Genomic DNA, 20535 nt, shown 5'->3' on the forward strand with positions numbered 1-20535 from the left:
AGCATGCCTTTTTCAAAGAAAACTTTTGCAAATATTTTGTTTAAAACTAAATCTGAATCAGTAAGACATACTATCAAATGGACCTTCACATATTCCAAACTCAGTGATCCACCGTTGACTCACCCACTTGGACTTTCATTGGCTGAGTCTTCTCCATTATTGAAACAGGTTCACTAGATGTCAGACCCTTCATGGCTGAAACACTGATCTGGTATGCCGTGTCTGCTGAGAGGTCGCGCACACTGAGTGTGGTCGTCTGAGGCCCCACACTCAGGGCATGCTGTCGGCTGCCAGTGGTCATTGGTATAAGGAGGACTTTATAGCCAGTCACTGGGCTTAGGGATGGAGTCCAACTTAGCTTCATGTATTTTGATGAAACTTCCGTGGCAACCAAATTTGAGGGAGGTTCAATAACTAAAAAGTAACAAGCAGAACAGTGATTAAAAATAGCGGTATGCAACCCTATTAATTAAGGTCTTTAGGTTTGGGCCTTTAATTCCCCTTCTTCAAATTAATCATGAATGTATCAGGAAGAGTTGCCCAACCTTGTTCCACATCCGCCTGTACCCAGCAAGCAAAAGAGACTCGGTGCCAGATTTTTATCAGGGAGCTGAAGCACAGCAAAAAAACAAAGTCCTTGGAAGAAATTAATGATAGAACATCTGATGCTTAATTCTTCTCTGGGACCAAGATTTCCATTTTGGTTTTGGTATTTTACTCATTGCCTTTATTCTCAGGTATCAGAGTAGGTACTTGATAAATATTTGTTGAATCAATGACTTAAATTCAAGTCTTCAGAAAGGTTTTCCCTTTTAATTATACTATAAGAATAAAAATATAATCTTTAAAAAAATACTTTATAGTATGCAAGAAAGATAAACTCAGCAAGTCCAAATTGACAGGGTTTTTTTATTTTAAACAGTTTTATTCCCACTTATTTCAAGGTAAGAAAAATAGTTCAATGATGTTCATAATGCCACCAATGAGAGGTGAAACAATGGTTTACAACATGCATCCCGACAAACAAATATTGAAATCTAAAGAATTTCTATCCTTACTCAATGGAGAACGTAGTCGTGTACTTAACAGAAAACATTAAGTACTTGAAGATATTTCAGAGAAAATCTCCAAGTTTTTACATTTGTCAATGGAATCAGTTTCCCAGAAGATACAGTTTTAATTTTTACATCAGCCTGCAAGAAGTAGATGGTAAAACAGACACAAATTTTACTCATCATCTCCTCAAAAAGGCAATCAGATGTAGTATTTAAATGATGCCTAAAGAAATAAGAAATGGTGGGAGGGAAGCAATGGATGCGCCAGCTGGAAGCCTGGCCAAATCTTTTGAGTGATTCAGAGATAGTATGGGGAACAGACATCTCAGGCAAATTCCATCAAGAGCGAGAAGGCCATGAACAACACCTGCGACATGGCCTGCACCCATACAGGGGAGGTTCAAACAGTGACAGAGCAAAAGTTCGGCCTTCCCCTAGTACATGCATGCCAGTGAAGATGAAGAGGAATTAGAATGCCTAACAGATTGAGTAAAGACAGGTTAACTAGAGAAAAGTGGGATGGAGGATGGATTTTGTACTAATATCAACCAAAAATGTCAAACATTAGGCAGTTAAAGCAAAGAAAAGGATTCGGAACCTATGAAGTAATGAGAAGGAGTTTTGAAACAGAATTAGAGACAATGAACGCTGCCAAAATACTTGGGGTTTGGAGATTAAAGAGTTTATGTAATTGAAGATGTAGCTATTTAGAACTTATCTTTAATCACTTGTCAATTCTCAGGCAAAGAGGAGAACAATCATGGAACTTGTGACTTTTTAACGCCCAAAAGGATGGTTATGAAATGTCTTCTCTTTCTCCCATATATCCAGAAGCAATAGCTTATAAAAATGGGAATTTTCCAGATATGGAAGGATCAAATTAACTGATTTTAAAATATTCTTAAAGCTTTGAAAACATGATGCAGAGTATGATGATGGAAAACCCATTTCCTTCACCATTTAATAGAAACAGTGTTGCTATTAGTTTAAGTTGCAGAATGCTAAAATTAATGTCTCCCCAGACTGTCAATGTTTAAATCAGAGTATGAGATAATTAAAGCAAGTACCTGAATAGCATAATTATATACACTCAACATGAAAAAAAATGGTCTTAAAGAAAAAGAGCAAACCAAACGTCCAAAAATATCTATACTATATTTTTATTGATTTCAGAGAAGAAGGGAGAGGGAGAGATAGAAACATCACTGATGAGAATCATTGATCACCTTCCTTCTGCACACCCCACACTGGGGATTGAGCCTGCAACCTGGGCGTGTGCCCTGACTGGGAATCGAACAATGACCTCCTGGTTCAGAGGTCAACGCTCAACCTCTTACTAGTAGCCACACCAACCGGGCTAACAATATTTTTAAGAACTTTACAATGATAGAAATATTTTATCACTTAATGTTCCGCTGAGGGTAAAAAAGCAGTGCAAATGATATCAAAAGTTGAGTAACTAAAATACAAGTGGAGTACACAGTTAAAGAATCACTGGAGGATATGGCTGAGTAAATGTGCCTCCTCCTTGATACTGTAGAGCTATAAATGCTATCAAATAATGAAAAAGGCTAACACATAGAACACTCAGCAGTCCACTCACCTTCTTCTCCACTAATCAATTCACCAAGTTGTTCATCAACACCTGAGCACACCTGGGAGATGATCTCATTCTGAATATCCACAATTGCATCAAAGTTGGCCACGTTGAAAACGTGGTTTAGGGAAGGTGTGGAGGCAATTTGTTTGAGTTCTTTTGCATCTGCAGCTTTAATGCCTTAAAAACGACATGAAAGGGCTATGGTGAGAAGGGAAATGTGCTGAATGGGGGAAGATCTGTGTCTTCTCAGTCTTGCACAAGTGAAGGCATTTTTAAATCTTTATTCAGTCATAAACCAGGATTGCTTTGCTTCGTAACAAATGTGCAACTGTTCAAATGACAAAGACATTTTATAATTTCACATCCAGTGGCCAAAGATGAAAAAATGAATGCTTAGCAAAGCAGAGAGGGCCCTCATCCCAGTCATGCCATCATTTGTCCCTGCCATCTGCAAAGATAATACTTTTTTCTTCCAGACTCCTGAATGAGCTGGATGGAACCCTCTAAATTCTTCAAGGATTACATAATACAGGAAACATAAAAAACACTTAATGATCATACAAGGAGGATCTTTATGAGGGTCATTGGCTCGGCATTCTTTGAAAAGTAGAGCGCTGGCCATGAGCATGAATACCACCTCACCTGATGCATATGGTAAGGGAGCTGGGTGAGAGAGAAATAGACAAGCCAAATTTTTACTCAAAAATTATGTGGCTTGATACTACATTAAAAAATGCAATAACATTTTTACAGCATCCTTCCCTGAGGAGTCAGGCCTTCATCTTCCCAAGCATTGGGTACTGAAAAGGTCCAACATGAAAATAACCAAACTTGGCCTACCCAAAGAGAAAACCTCCACCCCGATGCTGCGGAGCTCTCTGGCTGGAACTTCCACTTCGTCCTGGGATTTGCCGTCCGTAATAATGATTGCCACTTTAGGAAAGCCAACTCTTGCTCCAGCAGATTCCGTGAAAGTATTTTTAATTAGATAATCAATGGCATCCCCTGAAATGAAAGGCAGTGCTATATTTACTCATCCTGCTCTATACAGTTTTGCCCAAGTCAAAAACTATGTGATTGATTTAAAAACTATTTAACACATGATAATTGTGCAATGCTTCATTTCTTTCCCAAACAGGTCTTGCATTTATTTTCAGCAATAACAACATTCATAAACATACCTGTCATTGTGTTGCCACCTTTGTATGGGATTTTTTTAATTGCAGCAAGAAGCTCATCCCTTTGGTAGTGCTGGTTTAAGTTAAATTCAGTCCTGGTATCAGTGCTGTACTGAATGACTCCAACCCTTGTCTTCTCTTCCCCAATGTCAAAAGCAGACACGAGAGCAGCAATAAAGTCTAAAATGTACTTGAAATTATTTCTCCCCACACTCCATGAGCCATCCACAAGGAACACTAAATCAGTCCAGGCACTGACAGAGCATTCTGAAATACATTGGAGATATTTTTAAGTGATGCGTTATTAAATCTATCCATCACAAAAGAAATACAAACTAACTTTGCAAAAATATTGGCTCCTCAAGTCATTTTGTTCATTAGGACATATTCACATTGGACTTCACTCACAACTGACATGCACAAGAGAATATAAAATGTTATTAGTACACATAGAAGCATTTTCAGAGCCTTCATAAAGATGCATTTATGCAACTATATTTCTTTAAATTGCTAAATAAGAAATGCAAGAACAGATAAACAGACAGATTACCTACTCTCCACGAGCATGTGACTCTAGTATTTATGCTATAAACCTATCTATTTTTATAGTCTATGTCCTTACTTCTCTTTTCTCCAAGTAAAAATTATACAAAACATCTGGGAGATATAAAAAAAAGAAATGTAAGCAGTGTTTTTACTCCTTGGTGTTTAGCAATAAATAAATACAAAACAATTGCTGTACCATTCAAGCAAATGCAGTTGAGTTAAAAAATGAGCAAATCTTTTTACATTCTCCTGCATTTTACAATATAATTGTCTAAAGTTTGCAGTGGGTTTGTCTGGAGGGTTCATAAACTCTAACAGGAGTAAAAACAAGCATAAATATGATGCAAGATAGCCATAATATCTTGTTGTCCTAATTATCAATGTATTTGAATTTGATAACTAAAATCTACTTTTACTAAACAAAGACGGGGAAGAATTTTTATTCAAAAGCAAAAATGCACATGGTATCTTTAAATTACCGAAATGCTTTTACAACTCTCTGGTCAAGGGAACAGGTTGGTTTTCATGAAAATCTGTATTCACAAAGCAACACTGGGTGAATTTTCTGAAGATGTTTTTGTACTTGCAGTCACTATGTGTGTGTGTGTGTGTGTGTGTGTGTGTGTGTGTGTGTGTGTATATTATTGATTTCAGAGAGGAAGGAAGAGGGAGAGAGAGATAGAAACATCAATGATGAGAGAGAATCACTGATAGGCTGCCTCCTGCATGCCCCCTACTGGGGATCGAGCCCACAACCCAGGCATGTGCCCTTGACTGGAATCAAACCTGGGACCCTTCAGTCTGCAGGCTGACACTCTATCCACTGAGCCAAACCAGCTAAGGTTGATGGATGATTTTAAAAAAAGGTTTGCCTTGGAAGAGGAGGAAAATACAGGTTGCATGCCCAAATAATTTTTGCACACTATATAATAAGCCAATTTAAGCCTATTGAAAAGTCAATATTTGGCAGAATGCTTTCATCTAAAATAAATATGGTGGTTCAGGGGAAATACTAGCATTGTAACTACATACTTCATTTCAGTTTATTAGACATCACAAAGAATAATAAACAATGATCTAGAACAAAAAATTCCAGATAAAGGAGACGTTGTGTTCGTAATCTTTTTTATTGTCTCCTGGGTCATACGTCCAACTTTTACAAGGTAGCAAAATTAGAAATCCAAGAAACTCCTTAAGGGTCCATCCACTAAGTCAGACAAAGTAGTATGAAACAAACGGAGGCTAGAACCTGCAAAACCCAGACTAAATAAAATTGCTTTCATTTCATTACAAACGCTCCAACTTACCAGTTATGTCTTACAGAGATTCTGTAAAGGCTACAACTGCCATCAACTAAAGTCATGTAAGTACCCTGGACATGAGCATAACATACACACAGACCTGGAAATACATTTTCATGGCAATAGAATTGCTTTAAACACTATGGGGTCATCTCCCTTCTGTTCCAGCCTTATATTTCTCATATATCCCTAAGCTGCCACCTATTTCTATTTGTTTATCTTTGAGATAATGAGTTAAGTCCAGTGATGAGGTTTGTTTCTCACCTACTGCCAAAATCGTGCAGGAAAATTTGGACACACACAAATTGAAAACACCCCCAGTAAAAAGAATCTTATATAATAAAAGGCTAATATGCAAATCAACTGAACAGCAGAGCAATGGGTCACTATGATGCACACTGACCACCAGGGGACAGATTCTCAACACAGAAGCTGCCCTTTGGTGGTCAGTGTGCTCCCACAGGGGGAGCACCGCTCAGCCGACTCACCACTAGCTAGCAAGCGCAGCGTAGGTGGCGGGAGCCTCTCCTGCCTCTGCTGTAGGCGGGTAGTAAGGAGTGAGGGGTCCTGGACTGTGAGAGCCCCAGAATGCGGGATCGGGCCCAAGCTGGAAGGCAGACATCCCCCAAGGGGTCCAGGATGGCAAGAGGGTGCAGGCCAGGCTGAGGGACCACACACACACACACACACACACGCGCGCGCGCGCGCGCACACACACACACACACACACACACACCATGCACAAATGTCATGCACCAGGCCTCTAGTATTTAATAAATAAAGTAAAAATTTGGCTAGAAAGTCAAAACATAAATATTTTAACTACTTAGTCATATATTTCTATTATATTGTCTGTACTTCTAAATAAATCTTATAGAAAATAATATAGAAAGATCAGACTATGTATATAATTGAAACATCTCCTTCATATTACATTTATGACTTCTACAAATCCAAGCAAAAATATTAAGGGAAATACTTACTTTGTATCTCTGTTTTTCCAGGTTTCTTCTCCCCTGGCTTCATAGGACCACCTGTTTGAACTGAGTCAAAAACCTGATTATTAGAAAAGGAAATGAACCCATACAAATACTTCCTAAAAGTAAAATACATGCATTGCCTTTCACCATTGTCTTTCAAATGAATGGTCCATGCCTAGCTGATCATAGAATACAGCCAAATAAGTATTTCTGTGCAACTAAATCATTTTTAGTGAGTATTAGATATATTTCAAAAAGACACTAACTTTGTTGCTTGGCAAACTTTAATGTTTTTAATAGTTTTTATTCATAACATTCCTAATGATTCCAGAAACCAAGCTTATAAATCAAGAATGAGTTATTCGTATCTACGAATAACTAGGATCATAAAAATGACTATTCTAGGAAGAATAGTTAATACTGATATTAATTAACTCTTCATGGTTACAGAATAAATGTAAAAGTGGGAGAAACCTTCTGCCAAAATATTAAAAGAATAAAAGTACTTTATATGTATGCTTACTTGTTAGTTGACCTATAACTGGTACACTTTCTTCTACTTCATCATATGAAGTGATTGTCACCACATACTCTATTTCAGGTATTAGATCTGATAATAAAGTTTCAGTGGTATCAGCTGCAAGGGTAAATTCTTTAGTTGGCCCATCTGGAAATATAGAAAGGAATATATGAATGCAACAAAACATTTTTACATATAACACAATATAATGTAATTCCCAGATATACTCAAAATCTGAAAAATTCAATATAGATTATTTTGAATAGATTATGTTTCAGAACATCCAAACATTATGTTTTACTCTTCTTCAAAACCAAAACTTTGAATTCTAGAAACTCAGTAAATATACTTGTTACAAGCATATCCAATATTTGTTTGAGGACTTAAGGAGTCATCTAGATTAAAGATAGTCCAGAACAGCAAACCAAAAATCTCTTATTATTTTGGAAGACTGATGATAGATAACGAAGTTTTTTATAAATGAGATATAAAATAGGAAATAATTTAATATTAAAGTATGCATTGGAGGAGAGCAGAAAAAGCAAAAAAAAAAGGGGGGGGTGAAAATCGGCCCCTGGAAAACAAACCCCACAGGCTCAAATTAACCTTTACTGGGAAACAATTAGTGTGGAAGCAATGCATCCTCCATAGTCAAAAGGGTGCATAGCTTGCTGGGTAACCGCGCCTCTGAATTCACTAGGTAGCAAACACTTCAAGGCACAGTATGCATAGTGTTTATTTACATATTAACCACTTTTATACTTCTTTCTAGATCAGCGGTTCTCAACCTGTGGGTCGCGACCCCTTTGAGGGTCGAATGACCCTTTCACAGGGGTCGCCTAAGACCATCGGAAAACACATATATAATTACATATTGTTTTTGTGATTAATCACTATGCTTTAATTATGTTCAATTTGTAACAATGAAATTGGGGGTCACCACAACATGAGGAACTGTATTAAAGGGTCGCGGCATTAGGAAAGTTGAGAACCACTGTTCTAGATTATGTTAAATTTCAAATCAATCAGGAAATTCAGTAGTTCCAAAGGGCTAAGTGCCCATAAAGATTTTTAAATTATGTTAAAATTTCATCAAAACATAAATAATCAAAAAAGGTAACAGATGTAATAGAACTCTGAGAAGTGCTCTTGGTTTACATGTAGAGCATTGCAGAACCAACCAGGGCCCGCACGGAACAGGAAGACAGCAGGGCTCTGCTGTGTCGAGTGGTCCCAGTACCAGCGTGGGGAATTTAGGAGTCAGTGATTTACAACATCTGGAAACAGAATGGATGCCTTTTATATATATGGGGAGAAAAGATTCAAAGGAAAAGTAAATTCTTGACCCCTTTTTTAAGTTCTCAGATCATATCAAAAAACAGTTTCCCAATTCCCTGATAAATCAGCATTTAAAATTCTTAGTATTTTTTAAAGCCATAAATAAACACAGCTCTGATAAGTTATGTTGACATCATCCATCTCTACTGTCAGTCTATCAAGACTTGATCCTACCACTTGGATGGTGTTAGTGGAGATGGTGATTTTTCCCATTTAATGTTAGAACTAAAAGTTAATCAGCAGAGATTGGTTCCCCACACTTGGGCAATATCATGAACACTAAATATAACTCTTGAGAAACAAAGCCTTTTTTTTTTTTTTTTTAGACACTTAGCCTGGGATCTATAGAATCCACTCAAAGTAAATTCTTATCTTTTGTCATAGTAGCTCACCATTACCCCAGAATAACAAAATTCCCTTAAGTACTGAAGTGTGTAGGACATGGGGTAAGGTATAGCAACTCACTTTATCACTTGATATGTTACATGTTGAATATTAACTAATTCAAGAAGAATGTTAAGAAGTGAAAACTCTATTTTATAAAATCAAAGATGACCAGCAATATTCTGATCAGGTTAAAAAACAAAGTCCATTTTTAATAACAACAGCTTAGCACAGCAAACCATGTTAATGAAGCTCAACACTATAAAAATATAACAGTGAGTACTAGACTGAGCCCACCAAATATTTGGTGACATTGGCTAAATCTATCAGGTTTTCTAAATCTCAGATTCTTCATAATAAAATGAAAAGAGAGGAAAAGCCTGGATTATATTATCTTTAATGTTCCTGATAATAAAACTTACCTGTTGTAGGATCCACTGTTATTCTATAACCCACAATTGGATCAACTGGTCTTGCCCATGACATATGAACAGTATTTTCATCTATTATTTTAAAATTCAAGTCTGAAGGTGGGTCAACTGCAAAAGAGAGAGTGCCTATCAGTTACATTTTCCAATTTCAAAAAATGGTCAATTTAATTAATAAGAATTGTGTTGAGCAAAGCTTACTAAATTGTCTTTGCATAAATTTGTTTCCAACAAATATAAAAGATATCTTGTTGGATAAGAATAAAATTAAAAGCTGACAAGATATGACAAAACATCAGAGAGTATACATATTACAGAAGACAGCACAAAACACTTTTGATTCTTGAGTTGCTAGGTCATCCAAGAATGGCCAGCAAAATCAAGCATACTAGAAACATATTTGGATACAAGTACATACAAGTACAATGAGATCACATATAATAACCACATATGCAAACAATTCACATAACAATTAAAAGAATTTCAATACATGCTGAGTGCAATTTGAATAAGCATGCCATATCACAACCTGCTCACAACCATAGAAGTTCATTTAGAACATTGACGCAATACTTTTTTTCCATAATGTGGAAAAGAATCAATGATATTTTTGGTTCATTCTCTGCATCCAAGTCTTGATTTTTGTTTGACACATCTCAATCTGTGGCAGAGATGAAACTGTATTTTAATGAAAAGATGGAATCATGGGAAATTTAGCACTGTTATGTTTCACAAGGAAATATACATCCAATGTATATTCATACAAACAAATATTCAGATAGTAATGAGATGTTAATAATGTATAAATATATAAAGAGTGATAAATAGATGTTTATAAAAAGAATATTCTGCCCGTTTACACCAATTTGCTGTATGTTTCCAAGGTGTAAACCAACACTGTTCTTTTCCTTTGCAGCAGGCGTACTCCATACTAGAAATGGCATTTTAAATTAAAATGCCAGTATGGTCTTCTACAAAACAATGGTTAATTATGAAAAGACAACACCAATGTATATTTACAGACATTTATTTACAGAACTTAAAGAAAACAGTGAAGAAGGGTCAGCAATCTGGAGACATGACTGCGCATAAAAACTTGGAGAAGTCAATGGAAGGAATAATCGAAAAGTACAGAAAGAGTTTGCATACAAAACTGTACAGCATCATGCATGTGTCAATGAAATGTTGACTGGTTTTTAGTTTCCCACAATGAACAAAAGCCTCCATGTACAATAGTCATTACACAAAGACGTCTCAGAAATATTTTATAATGATATTCTCTCTGCAATGTTCGTGCCTCATCATGCAGCATTGTACTGACTCACTGTCAGTGCATGGTCAATGCATTACAAACTATTGCTCTTGAAGCAGATTCACAAAGTAAGACTTTCAGCCATACTCTTCTTAAGGTATTTAAGTCTGAACGTATTCCTGTGAGTCAGAATTTTTGAGAGATTAAAATCTCTTTGTAGGTTTTCACAGAGGTCAATTGAAATACCTCAGTAGCTTTGAGACATGAGTCATAGAATTTAACTGGGGTTAGCAATTTATGTAATATTAATACGTTTTAATGGAAATAAGATAAAGTAAGCAAACGTTTGCTTTCATAAACTGCTGCTTACAACTGTAGGAGATGGCTTTTTGTTTTTATTGGATACACTAGTAATGGAACGAATGTTATTTTCTTACTATCCATACACAGGCAGTGAGATTAGACTATTAATCTACATGCATAGTTTAATTATCCAACATTCTGCTGTCTGTTACCGTATTGCGAGGTTCAGCTGCCATCATCACTTAGTATAACAAGCATGCAACAAATGTTAATAGGACAATAGCTATTAAGAATATCATTATAAAATATTGTTCCAGTAGCAATGGCTCAGGACAAATTTAATGCAAAGGCAGACACAACTGGCCTGAGCATGCTTTAAAAAAAAAAATCAGTACATGGAAAAACAGTACCACCAACCTTGTAGGGAAATTGACCTGAAGCGGCAGACATTAGGTTAAAACTGCTGAAGGGCAGCAGCGGCCCACCTTGTTGATTTCCAAATGACCAGGATTCCAGAAAAACTGAAAAATTGACTGTTGGGAAAAGTCTTTAACATTTCAGAGGAATTTAAGGTGTGCAAAGAAACCCAGATGTGGTACTTAGGAATCAAAAGTAAGAAAGAATGGCCAACCAGCATGTGTACAAAGACAGCCCACCCCATTTTTCCTCTTGCCACTTTTATCACATAGAAAACCTTCCAGGATTGCCACTCTATGTATACATTTTTGGTTTGTTTTCTTTTTAAAAAAAAAAAAAAAAAGATAACTTAATTCAATGCAAAATGTATTTTCATTCATTTTAAAAATATTTTCTTTTACATAACAATAATCCACAACTGCCCTTGTATTGTCACAAGCAGCATCTTGTGTTCCCTGAAATACTTTATAATTGTCTCTTTTCCTTCTCGTAACAGCCCAGCATGGCAGGCCTTATTATCCCAGTTTCATAGATCAGTCAGTGAAATTGAGGGGTTAACAAAGCTAATGAGCAGCAAAACTTTGATCCCATGATCTGACTCAGCACATATAATTTTCTTCCATACTGAGTTAAATGTAAAGAATAAGAAATATTTGAGTAAAATATTAACTTTAAAAAACAATACTTAAACATAGTGAACTATTAATATATACATATATTTCTCTATTTTATAAAAACCATTATTTGATGCCTATTCAATAATAAAGATATTCAGATATCTCCAAATTCTTTACACACTTGTTCAAGTAATTTTAAAACTAAAATGTCTATCTTGATATATAATTCTTTAAAAATAATGTTTTTAATTATGGCACCTAAAAGGCAGAAACATCCAAGAATTTACCAACTGTGCAGAGGTGGATGGATGGACGAATGGGAAGATGAACAGGTGAATGGAGAATAGCCTAAGTATATCAAATGTGTTGAATATAAAGAAAAACTGAGAAAACACTACAAATAATAATCTTGATAAACTAGTAAGAATTTTAATCTAATCTTTGTGATAATAACACTGAAAATGATGCTACTAAAGTTCTCTAATGGTAGAGAACTTTAGAAATGTGCAAAGAATGATTTTGCTATATTCAATAGACATTCATTTAAATTTTCCATCCAAAGTTAGTATAAATTTAATAATTTTTGTCATGATATAGTTAATTTCATTTGTGTTTCTAAAATAACCATTTGAAAAATTAATATTTCAGACAAGTAATGAATCATTTGTACACATTATGTAATGTGTTCCCTCGTTAAACTAGCTAGGTTGACCAATTTTTGAACAAGAAGGAAGCGCAGTATGGGCAAACTAGCGCTAAATCGGGACTAGAAGACCTGGGTCTTGTCTTCCTAAGTAACTATGTTAATTGACTAAATTATTCAACCTCTGTGTCCTCATTTTTTCATGTGGTAGAGGAGAGAATTAGAATAGACCAGTGATGGTGAACCTTTTGAGTTCGGTGTGTCAGCATTTTGAAAAACCCTAACTTAACTCTGGTGCTGTGTCACATATAGAAATTTTTTGATATTTGCAACCATAGTAAAACAAAGATTTATATGTTTGATATTTATTTTATATATTTAAATGCCATTTAACAAAGAAAAATCAACCAAAAAAATGAGTTCGCGTGTCACCTCTGACACGCATGTCATGGGTTTGCCATCACTGGAATAGATGATCTATGAGTTCTCTAGTTTGAAATTTCTGATACAAGTTTGACACAGAGTTATATAAATATATATATTAATTAGCCTCTTCATCTAAACACAAGATAATTAAAGCTTATGGCCTCAACTCACTAATGAATTGGTAATATCAAATTTTTCACTGTATATTATAGAGGCCCAATGCACGAATTTGTTCAGGGCTAGCCAGGGGCAGGGGGCCTCAGGCAGTTGGCAGGTCGGCCCCACCCCCTGGTGGAACTCTTGGTCAAACTCCCAGTAGAGGGGACAATTTGCATATTAGTCTTCTATTATATAGGCTAATTCTAGGTCATGCAAAGTACTGGCCAAGTGACAAGGTTAATAAAGTCTATGCTGTGTCTAAAAATTACAAATACTAAAAGCAAAAAAACAAAAACAAAACACTTACACCTTTATTTTTATAGGAAAAACTACTGTATTATGAAAAATAAAGTTCCTTGTATAAGTAGGTAGAAGGAAAACAAGATAAAAGTGAGACCACTTATAAAAGAGGAGAAACGCAAAAGGCGAATGCCAAATCTTTTAAATAATTATAAAAAAGTACTGGGCTTTCAACATATACAAAATTAAGTAGAAATTGGTTGGTAAATTGTAGAAATACAAAAATATGACTTGCAAAAGGGAAAGAAAAGTAACTATGGCTACTTTAAACTAAAATTAAAATGACATAGCAGGAAACAGGGGTGCAACTTAAAATTTTGAAATGGCCCCAACAGAAATATTTCAAAGAAATTCTGTCCCTAGCCCATTGTCCCCAGAAAGGTTTTGGCCACGAATTTTGTTAGCCTTTCACAGGCTCCTGGGACCATTAGTTGGTCGTTAGCACAGAAGCTGTGCCGTCCAGAACAGGAGCCACCTGCCACACGTGGCTCTCAAGCACTTGAAACGCGGCCAGTCCAAAATGAAACGCACTGTAAGCTTAGAATACACACTCAACAGCAAAGACTAAGTACACAAAAGGTAAAATATTTTACAAGTGGTTTCTATATTGATTATATGTTGAAATGATAATGCGATATCATTAGGATACATAAAGTTATGTTAAATATATTATAAAAATTAGTAACTCCTGTTTCTTTCTCCTTTTTTAATATTACAACCAGAAAACTGTAAGTTACATATGTGGCTTGCATTTGTGGCTCTCAATATATTTCTATTTAACAATTCCAAACTAGAGAATAAAGAAAAAAAAGAATCCTATTAAAATATAATTATTAAATGCTGATGTCAGGGGGTGAGAGACAAGAAAAAACACAGCTTAAGATAGAAAAAGAAAAAGCTGTGCCATGTGGAAATAAACATAAATTAAAAAGACAAAAATGTGCGAAATGTGAAAATAATCAGTAAAAGATAATAAATGTTCTTTTCAACTGTGCTTTGCTAACCAGCCATTATCCAATTCAGAAGTGACTTTTTCCACTTACATCATTTCCAACCTAATTATTTTACTAAGAATTCTCAAATCTTTCTGATTTTCAAATAACTATTTTCTTAATGAGCAATAACTAGGCCACTTCAGTGAATTATCTAAAAATATCTTTAGTAGGGTTTCTAGAGTTCCTAAAATAAACTTCCTTCCTAACAATGACACAGAGAGGAACATTAAAGGCAATCTCATCTGAACAGGACTTCACAGAGGCCACTCTGAAAAGCCTCTCCATTCACAAACCATTCATCAGCGAAGACGAGCCAGCAAGTTTCTGTCACTTTTCTAAACGTACCATACATTCTAGAGACTCTCTGCTTTTCCTAATCTTCATTTTTTTGTACCTGCAGTCTTGAAATAGAAAATCAAACACAATAGAAAGTTTTTGAAAATCTCAGGGTTGCCACGAAATAGCTTTACAAGCTCTAAAGTAGCAGAATTCACCCTGAACTTCCACAGCTGGCCCATGCAGAGTATGTCTGTTTCCCTTAACTCCATCAGGGGCATTTCTTTATTGAAAAAGAAGAAGAAAAATATTAAGTTGTCTTTTATGCTATTACTCCATTTACCTTGCAGGACAAAAACAAACAAACAAAAACACTAGTTTCTCAGATCTCCCGTGATAATTTAGGGCAGACAGAAGCCCCCACTGAGTTAATACATAGAAATGGCTTGTTTAGCAAATTCTGAGAAATGAAGACACCAAGTGCACACAAGAAAAAGAAGTGAGGTCGAGAAATCTATCAGAAGGTCACTCAGCCATTTTGCAGACCTTGGGGTCAAGGCGACCCATCTCCCAGCCCCTGACCAACTCCATGGGCCGGTCTGATGCTGGAAGCAAGAGCGAGAGGGTGGTGTGCCCACCTGGTCTGGTGTCCGCTGGCTTCCTGGATTGGGGACTTTGGCCCAGATCCAACTTTTCTGCTGGGCGAACCAAACAGCAACAACCCTGCGCCCCAGGAACACAATCCGGGCCCAGGATCTCTCCTTGCCACCCATCCCCTGGGGGTCTGGCTGCTACCTCGTTTGTCTGCACCATCCGACACTCCGACCGAGATGCCCACAAAACACACAGACGCACAGAGCCGGCGCGGTTGGAGTCTTTTATTTTGTGTCGTCACCAAGGTCACAGCCCAAGCCTGGTGGTTACCAGCTCCTCAAGCAAGCCGTCCTGGAACCAGGGCTCCTGGGCAGCGCCTGGAGGTATCCTGTTGGTACCTGGGAGCAGCCGTCGCCCCCTCCCGACGGACAGCTGGTCCTCTTGGAAGGCCGCGGCGTAGGAGGCAGTGTGGACAGCACACCGCAGAGACAAGCGCAAGGAGACCACACAGCACTGTACGGAATGGGTTAGGCAGAATACGAAAGAGCTGCACTTGAGAGCCGGGAAATGGACAAACCTCAGTAGAAGAGGGAGTTTCTCTGGAGGAGAGAAACCCCAGGAGAAAAAGAGAAGGTGCGGGGAAACAGAACAAGCTATAGAAGGAGGATTCACTTGTTGTTCTTTTTTTCTTTTCTCTAATTCTGCATTGTCACTGGGGGCGGGTGAAGGGAGAGTCTTTTACCTTCTGCCTCAGTGGAAGACAGGAGCAGGGCGGCACCCAGGATGGCGAGCGCTGGGGGAAGCCTGGTCTTCATGCTTGGCCTGGGCCTCGGAGCTCACAGCCACATGAAGGGATCTGAGGGAGGAAGCAGTCACTGCATCAGAACCGGGTCTGGGCAGGCCTAGAACCAGGTTAGAACTGGAGCCGGGCCCTGGGCCAGGACCCAACCAGATCTGCCTTGATAACCACCAGGGCCGAGCCCAGCATCTCATGAATGGGCTTATTGTGAACCGGTGGAAGCCGAGTTCATCTAGAGCAGTTTCATCATGGCCCTCAGAGGGAGTTCAAGTTTAAAGAGGGTCCTGTTTCCCTCGAGGCTGGTCCTGCTTAGCATCCAGGGTGAAGGCCCGACCAGACCCCACGTGACTTCAGCCTGCCTGGGTGATGGCTAATTCAGAGGTCATTTTATCCCTGACTCAACCAAATGTCTCTTCCAGCTGGGGATTTCATTTGGCCGGCCACTTTTTCCTAGCTGCTGAACTCTTTAGGTAACTGTACTTTAGTGGTCTCAGGGTAATTTGGAAAAGTATAATAAACCTCTTTTACTCTCTTTTTTCTTCATTTTGTTCTGCCTACAAATATGCAGCTCTTTAGGTCTGAAATGGATTATACAGAAGTAGGAAAGGTCCAGCTGAAACCGGATCCCCTACTAGCTGTGTTGTCTTCACATCCAATAAATCCTGCCCCCAAATTACGGGGAAACAACTCTAAAATACATAATAGAAAAGGGACACGCAACAGAAGAGACAAAACACTCCTGTTTCCCGAAGATATTTTTGTATAAAAATTCTCAGTAATAATTACTCTTTTCATTTAGCTGTTCATTTATTCCAGAAGATTACAGGTATGTGTTCTCCAGGGAAGAGTATGTCCTATTCTGCTTTTTCCTGACTTTGTAACTAGATGATTAACTCCTTAAAGACAAAGAGCCTTATTCATCTTTTATAGTCCCCAGCACACAGTAGGTGCTTAACCCCTGAGGGTAGGAGGGAATCTTCTAAAACATTCTAAGGTCCAATCCAGAGACAAAAGCTGCTAGCAATGAACTCAACTGGGAAGCTGCCAGAGGTAAAACATAAAAAGAGAGTTGACTCTGGATACATAAATTATTGTAAGGCAACAAACGAGGCCTCATGCTCAGGAATCCAAAAATGAGCCAAAGGTCGAACCCTCTCTGAGAAAAGAACCTGACAAGCTCCAACCAGGTCTTTCCAAATAATTGGCACAATGTATTAGGGCAGCTTTCCTCGGCCTGAGCATAAATTGCATTTTAAATGTCTGCTAAGCAGGCATGCCAAATTTGCCCGGAGCACTTTTCTATGAAGCCAAAATTAAGATTTTGGCACTGCTCTGGAGATCCAAAGGCTCTAGCAATTTCTTTCTCCCTAATTAACAACAGTTTGACATTTCTAACCCTCTTCTACATCAGTGAAAAGCAAGAAGTGAAACTGGCCCATTGTTCCCGTCATCTGGCCTTTACTTTGCTATAATAATTTCCAACTCAGTTGGCAGTCGTGCTCGCGAAAAGTTAAAGGCTGACAATGTACCCACCGAAAAGCTGTGTGCAGATATTTTTTAAAACCGCTAGTCTCCACCAAAAAAAAAAAAACAAAAAAGCAGTGGAGGCACTTTTGTCTGGGTCTAGAGCGCCACCTATCGGGTGCCTGATTCAGTGGCAAGAATGAATCACATTGCGGCCGGGTATCTGAACATACAGTCAGTTCAGCCAGCCAGCCAGGCATTCGTCCATATGTCTTTTTCTTTTTCTTTTTTCTTTTCTTTCTTTCTTTCCTTCTCTCTCTCTCTCTCCTCTCTCTCTCTCTCTCTCTCTCTCTCTCTCTCTCTCTCTCTCTCTCTCTCTCTCTCTCTCTTTCTTTTAGTTTTCTCTCCTTTCAGCCAAAACTTTTATCTGAATGCTTAGCAACACTTCATTGAGCATTCTCAGACATAAATGTCTGAAAGCTGCCGTCCCTACGTGGCAGCGAGGATTCCCTCACTTCACCCTCATGAATGAAAATGAGTCAGTTGGGGGGCGGGGGGTAGCGGAGGGGGGGGGAATCTTAAGGGATATGTCTCCTTCTGCCTATTTGCCCCCTCCCAACCCTGGTGGAAGGGGCCAGTTCCTTAACTTCAAGTTTAAAATGGAAATAAAACATCCCCACCCCCACCCCGTGGGGGTCCTTCTAGAACCCCTGCTTGTCATCTACCTCCTCTGCCCACCGCTACCTGGACAATAGTTGGCCAAGGGCGAGCTTAGCGCTCATTTCCTTCCTTGCCCCCTCCCACTCCCAGCGTACCAGCACGCGTTAGAAGGTCCAGGCTGAGGTGGGGGGCAGGGGTTCCTGGAAAGCCCCAAATGGTCACCGGAGGGTCCTGAGGATGCTGGGTTTGAAGTACCTTTTCTGTTCCCTGGCTCCCGGTCTCCGGTCCGTAAATGAACCCGGCGCCCACACTCCCTGGTCCCTACGGTCTCTAGGATTTGGGATGGAAACTACCTAAGAGGTTCCACTGACCCCGGGCAGGGCCTCCACCAATGCACTCGGGAAAGAAGTCGGGAGAGGGAGCTTTCTCCGGGCCAAGGCTGAGTTCCCTAGAACCAGACCAACCTGCCATCGCGGACGCTTGGAAAGGCAGAGGAACGCGCCAGAACCCTCGACCAGGAATCTGTCTCAAGATGCCACCCACACCCGCGCAGCCACGACCGACGAGCTGCAGAGCACTCAGCCGGCCCTCCAAAGAATTCCACACCGTGCGTCACCAAAATACCTCCCCTGCGCCCGGCTGCACCACGGCACCCCCGGCAACGCCGCAGGCGCGAGACAGTGAGGGGCCGGTGGCCACAAAACCGGGCGCGCCCTGCATTGAAATCGACAGCATCTATAGATGAAAGCGCTCTACAAAGAGAAACATGGAACAGGGTACTGGGCGCACACACCGCCGCCTGCCTCCGCTCCTAAGAAAAGCTACAACTCTTTCTCTCGCAAAGATACAAATGAATCACAAAACCCAGATACACCTGGCAAATCTCAGGCACATCTCCACTCGTACAAGTCCAAACGGTCCTCGCCCGGGATCCTGAATGGCTTAGGGCGGAGCAAGCAACAGGCTAGAAGCGAGTTTCCCTCGTTATCGCTGGGAGGGATGGGGCCGGAGAGAAGGGCGAGAAGCCGAACCGACCTGAGGCGGCTGTGATCCAGGTGCAGGCAGCGGCGGCGGCTTTCCGAGGTCCTGGAAGAGTGCGCTCGCTGCGACCCCGCCACGCCCGGACAAGTGGCGAAGCGCTGCGGGAGCCCCTGGCGGCTGCCGAGAGCTGGGTAGCGTCAGGGCCACCTGGAAGGAAGAGGAGGAGGATCCCGGGAAGAGCGGCTGGAGCGACCGAACCGGCGGAGGCGGCCGGGGAGGGGAGCGCAGCTGCCGGCGCGCGGACGCGTCTGGGGCGGCTCGCCTTCGCCGAGTGGGAAGAGGCTCCGCGCCGCGGGCTACTTAATAGAGGGCTGTTCCCCGCTCTCGGTTTACTCGGTTACGAAACGCCTGGGAAGGTGGACGGCTGCCACGGGGTGATGTATGCTCCTCCGGCGGTGAGGAGGTCTACTTTGGGGAGCGTGTGCATACTTCGAGCATTCCTTCGGCGTGAGGTGGCGATCGCGGTGGCAGCAGTGCCCCGCCGGGGAGCGGGGGAGGGGGGCGCGGGGAGGGAGGGGGAGGAAGCGGGGAGGGGGACAGCCGCAGCCGGGTTCCCTGCCAAGGGAAGCCGCGCACGCCTCCGCTTGGGGCGGGCTGGGGAGCTCGGGTTTCCCCTGTGCGTGCGATTTCCTTTAATGAATTTATTTTTCTAAATTAAGAACAATGGGAGGGAGAGCAGCGACTCTCGTTTTCAAAACTGCGAGGATGTGTGACCGACCCCACCCCATCCTAGCCCCGTCCCTCATCATCCCCATCTACACCTTCCTCCCACTCCGTCCTGGGTGCACTTAAAACCGATTTACAGGGTTTCCATTAACTAACTGTCTGTGCACGCGGCTCGCCTTCTGTCTTTTTCAGTCTCGGAGCGGCGATTGGAAACCCGGACAGCCGCCCGCGGCGGGATGGCTTTCCCAGTCTTGTCTCTCTCTCTCCCCTGATGCTTAAGGGCGGAACTGAGAGGCTTGGTATGAGCCTAGAGAGAGAGGGCGACCAACGCTATGAAACCCCAGGGCCCCCCTAACAGGAAGCTAGTTCCATCCACTGTGGAAAGTGCTCACTCGGGTCAGAGCAAAGCCTGGCCCCGCGTGGAGGAATCGGGTCAAAAGCTCGGTCCTTGAATCCCCGTGGGGTCAAGGCACAGAAGGGAAGTAAGTTCCCCCCCCCGCTGCTGGGGAGACGGGAGCCCAAGGTGGGGCTGACATCCCGCCAGCAGCATCTCCAGCTCGCCGCCTCCTCTCCGCTCCACTCCACCCCTTGGC

The 20535-nt window shown here is 40.5% G+C and overlaps 1 protein-coding gene across 1 annotated transcript in view; it reads right to left on the reverse strand.

The window, feature by feature from the left end:
* The window catches only part of COL12A1 (collagen type XII alpha 1 chain), a 111783-nt gene extending 92383 nt beyond the window's left edge, over positions 1–19400 (reverse strand). Inside the window, exons 1-9 of the mRNA XM_081094710.1 lie at positions 19271–19400; positions 16055–16168; positions 9325–9441; positions 7184–7327; positions 6664–6723; positions 3837–4100; positions 3496–3660; positions 2659–2832; positions 124–414 (exon numbers count right to left, since the gene is read on the reverse strand). Of these exons, the coding sequence (XP_080950836.1) occupies positions 124–414; positions 2659–2832; positions 3496–3660; positions 3837–4100; positions 6664–6723; positions 7184–7327; positions 9325–9441; positions 16055–16127 (1288 nt within the window). The 5' untranslated portion in view covers positions 16128–16168; positions 19271–19400. The remainder of the gene's footprint in view (positions 1–123; positions 415–2658; positions 2833–3495; positions 3661–3836; positions 4101–6663; positions 6724–7183; positions 7328–9324; positions 9442–16054; positions 16169–19270) is intronic.
* Between the last annotated feature and the right edge of the window lie 1135 nt (positions 19401–20535).

The sequence above is a fragment of the Myotis nattereri genome (genome assembly GCF_964212035.1).
Source record: "Myotis nattereri genome assembly, chromosome: 6".
In the NCBI taxonomy this organism is placed as follows: domain Eukaryota; kingdom Metazoa; phylum Chordata; class Mammalia; order Chiroptera; family Vespertilionidae; genus Myotis; species Myotis nattereri.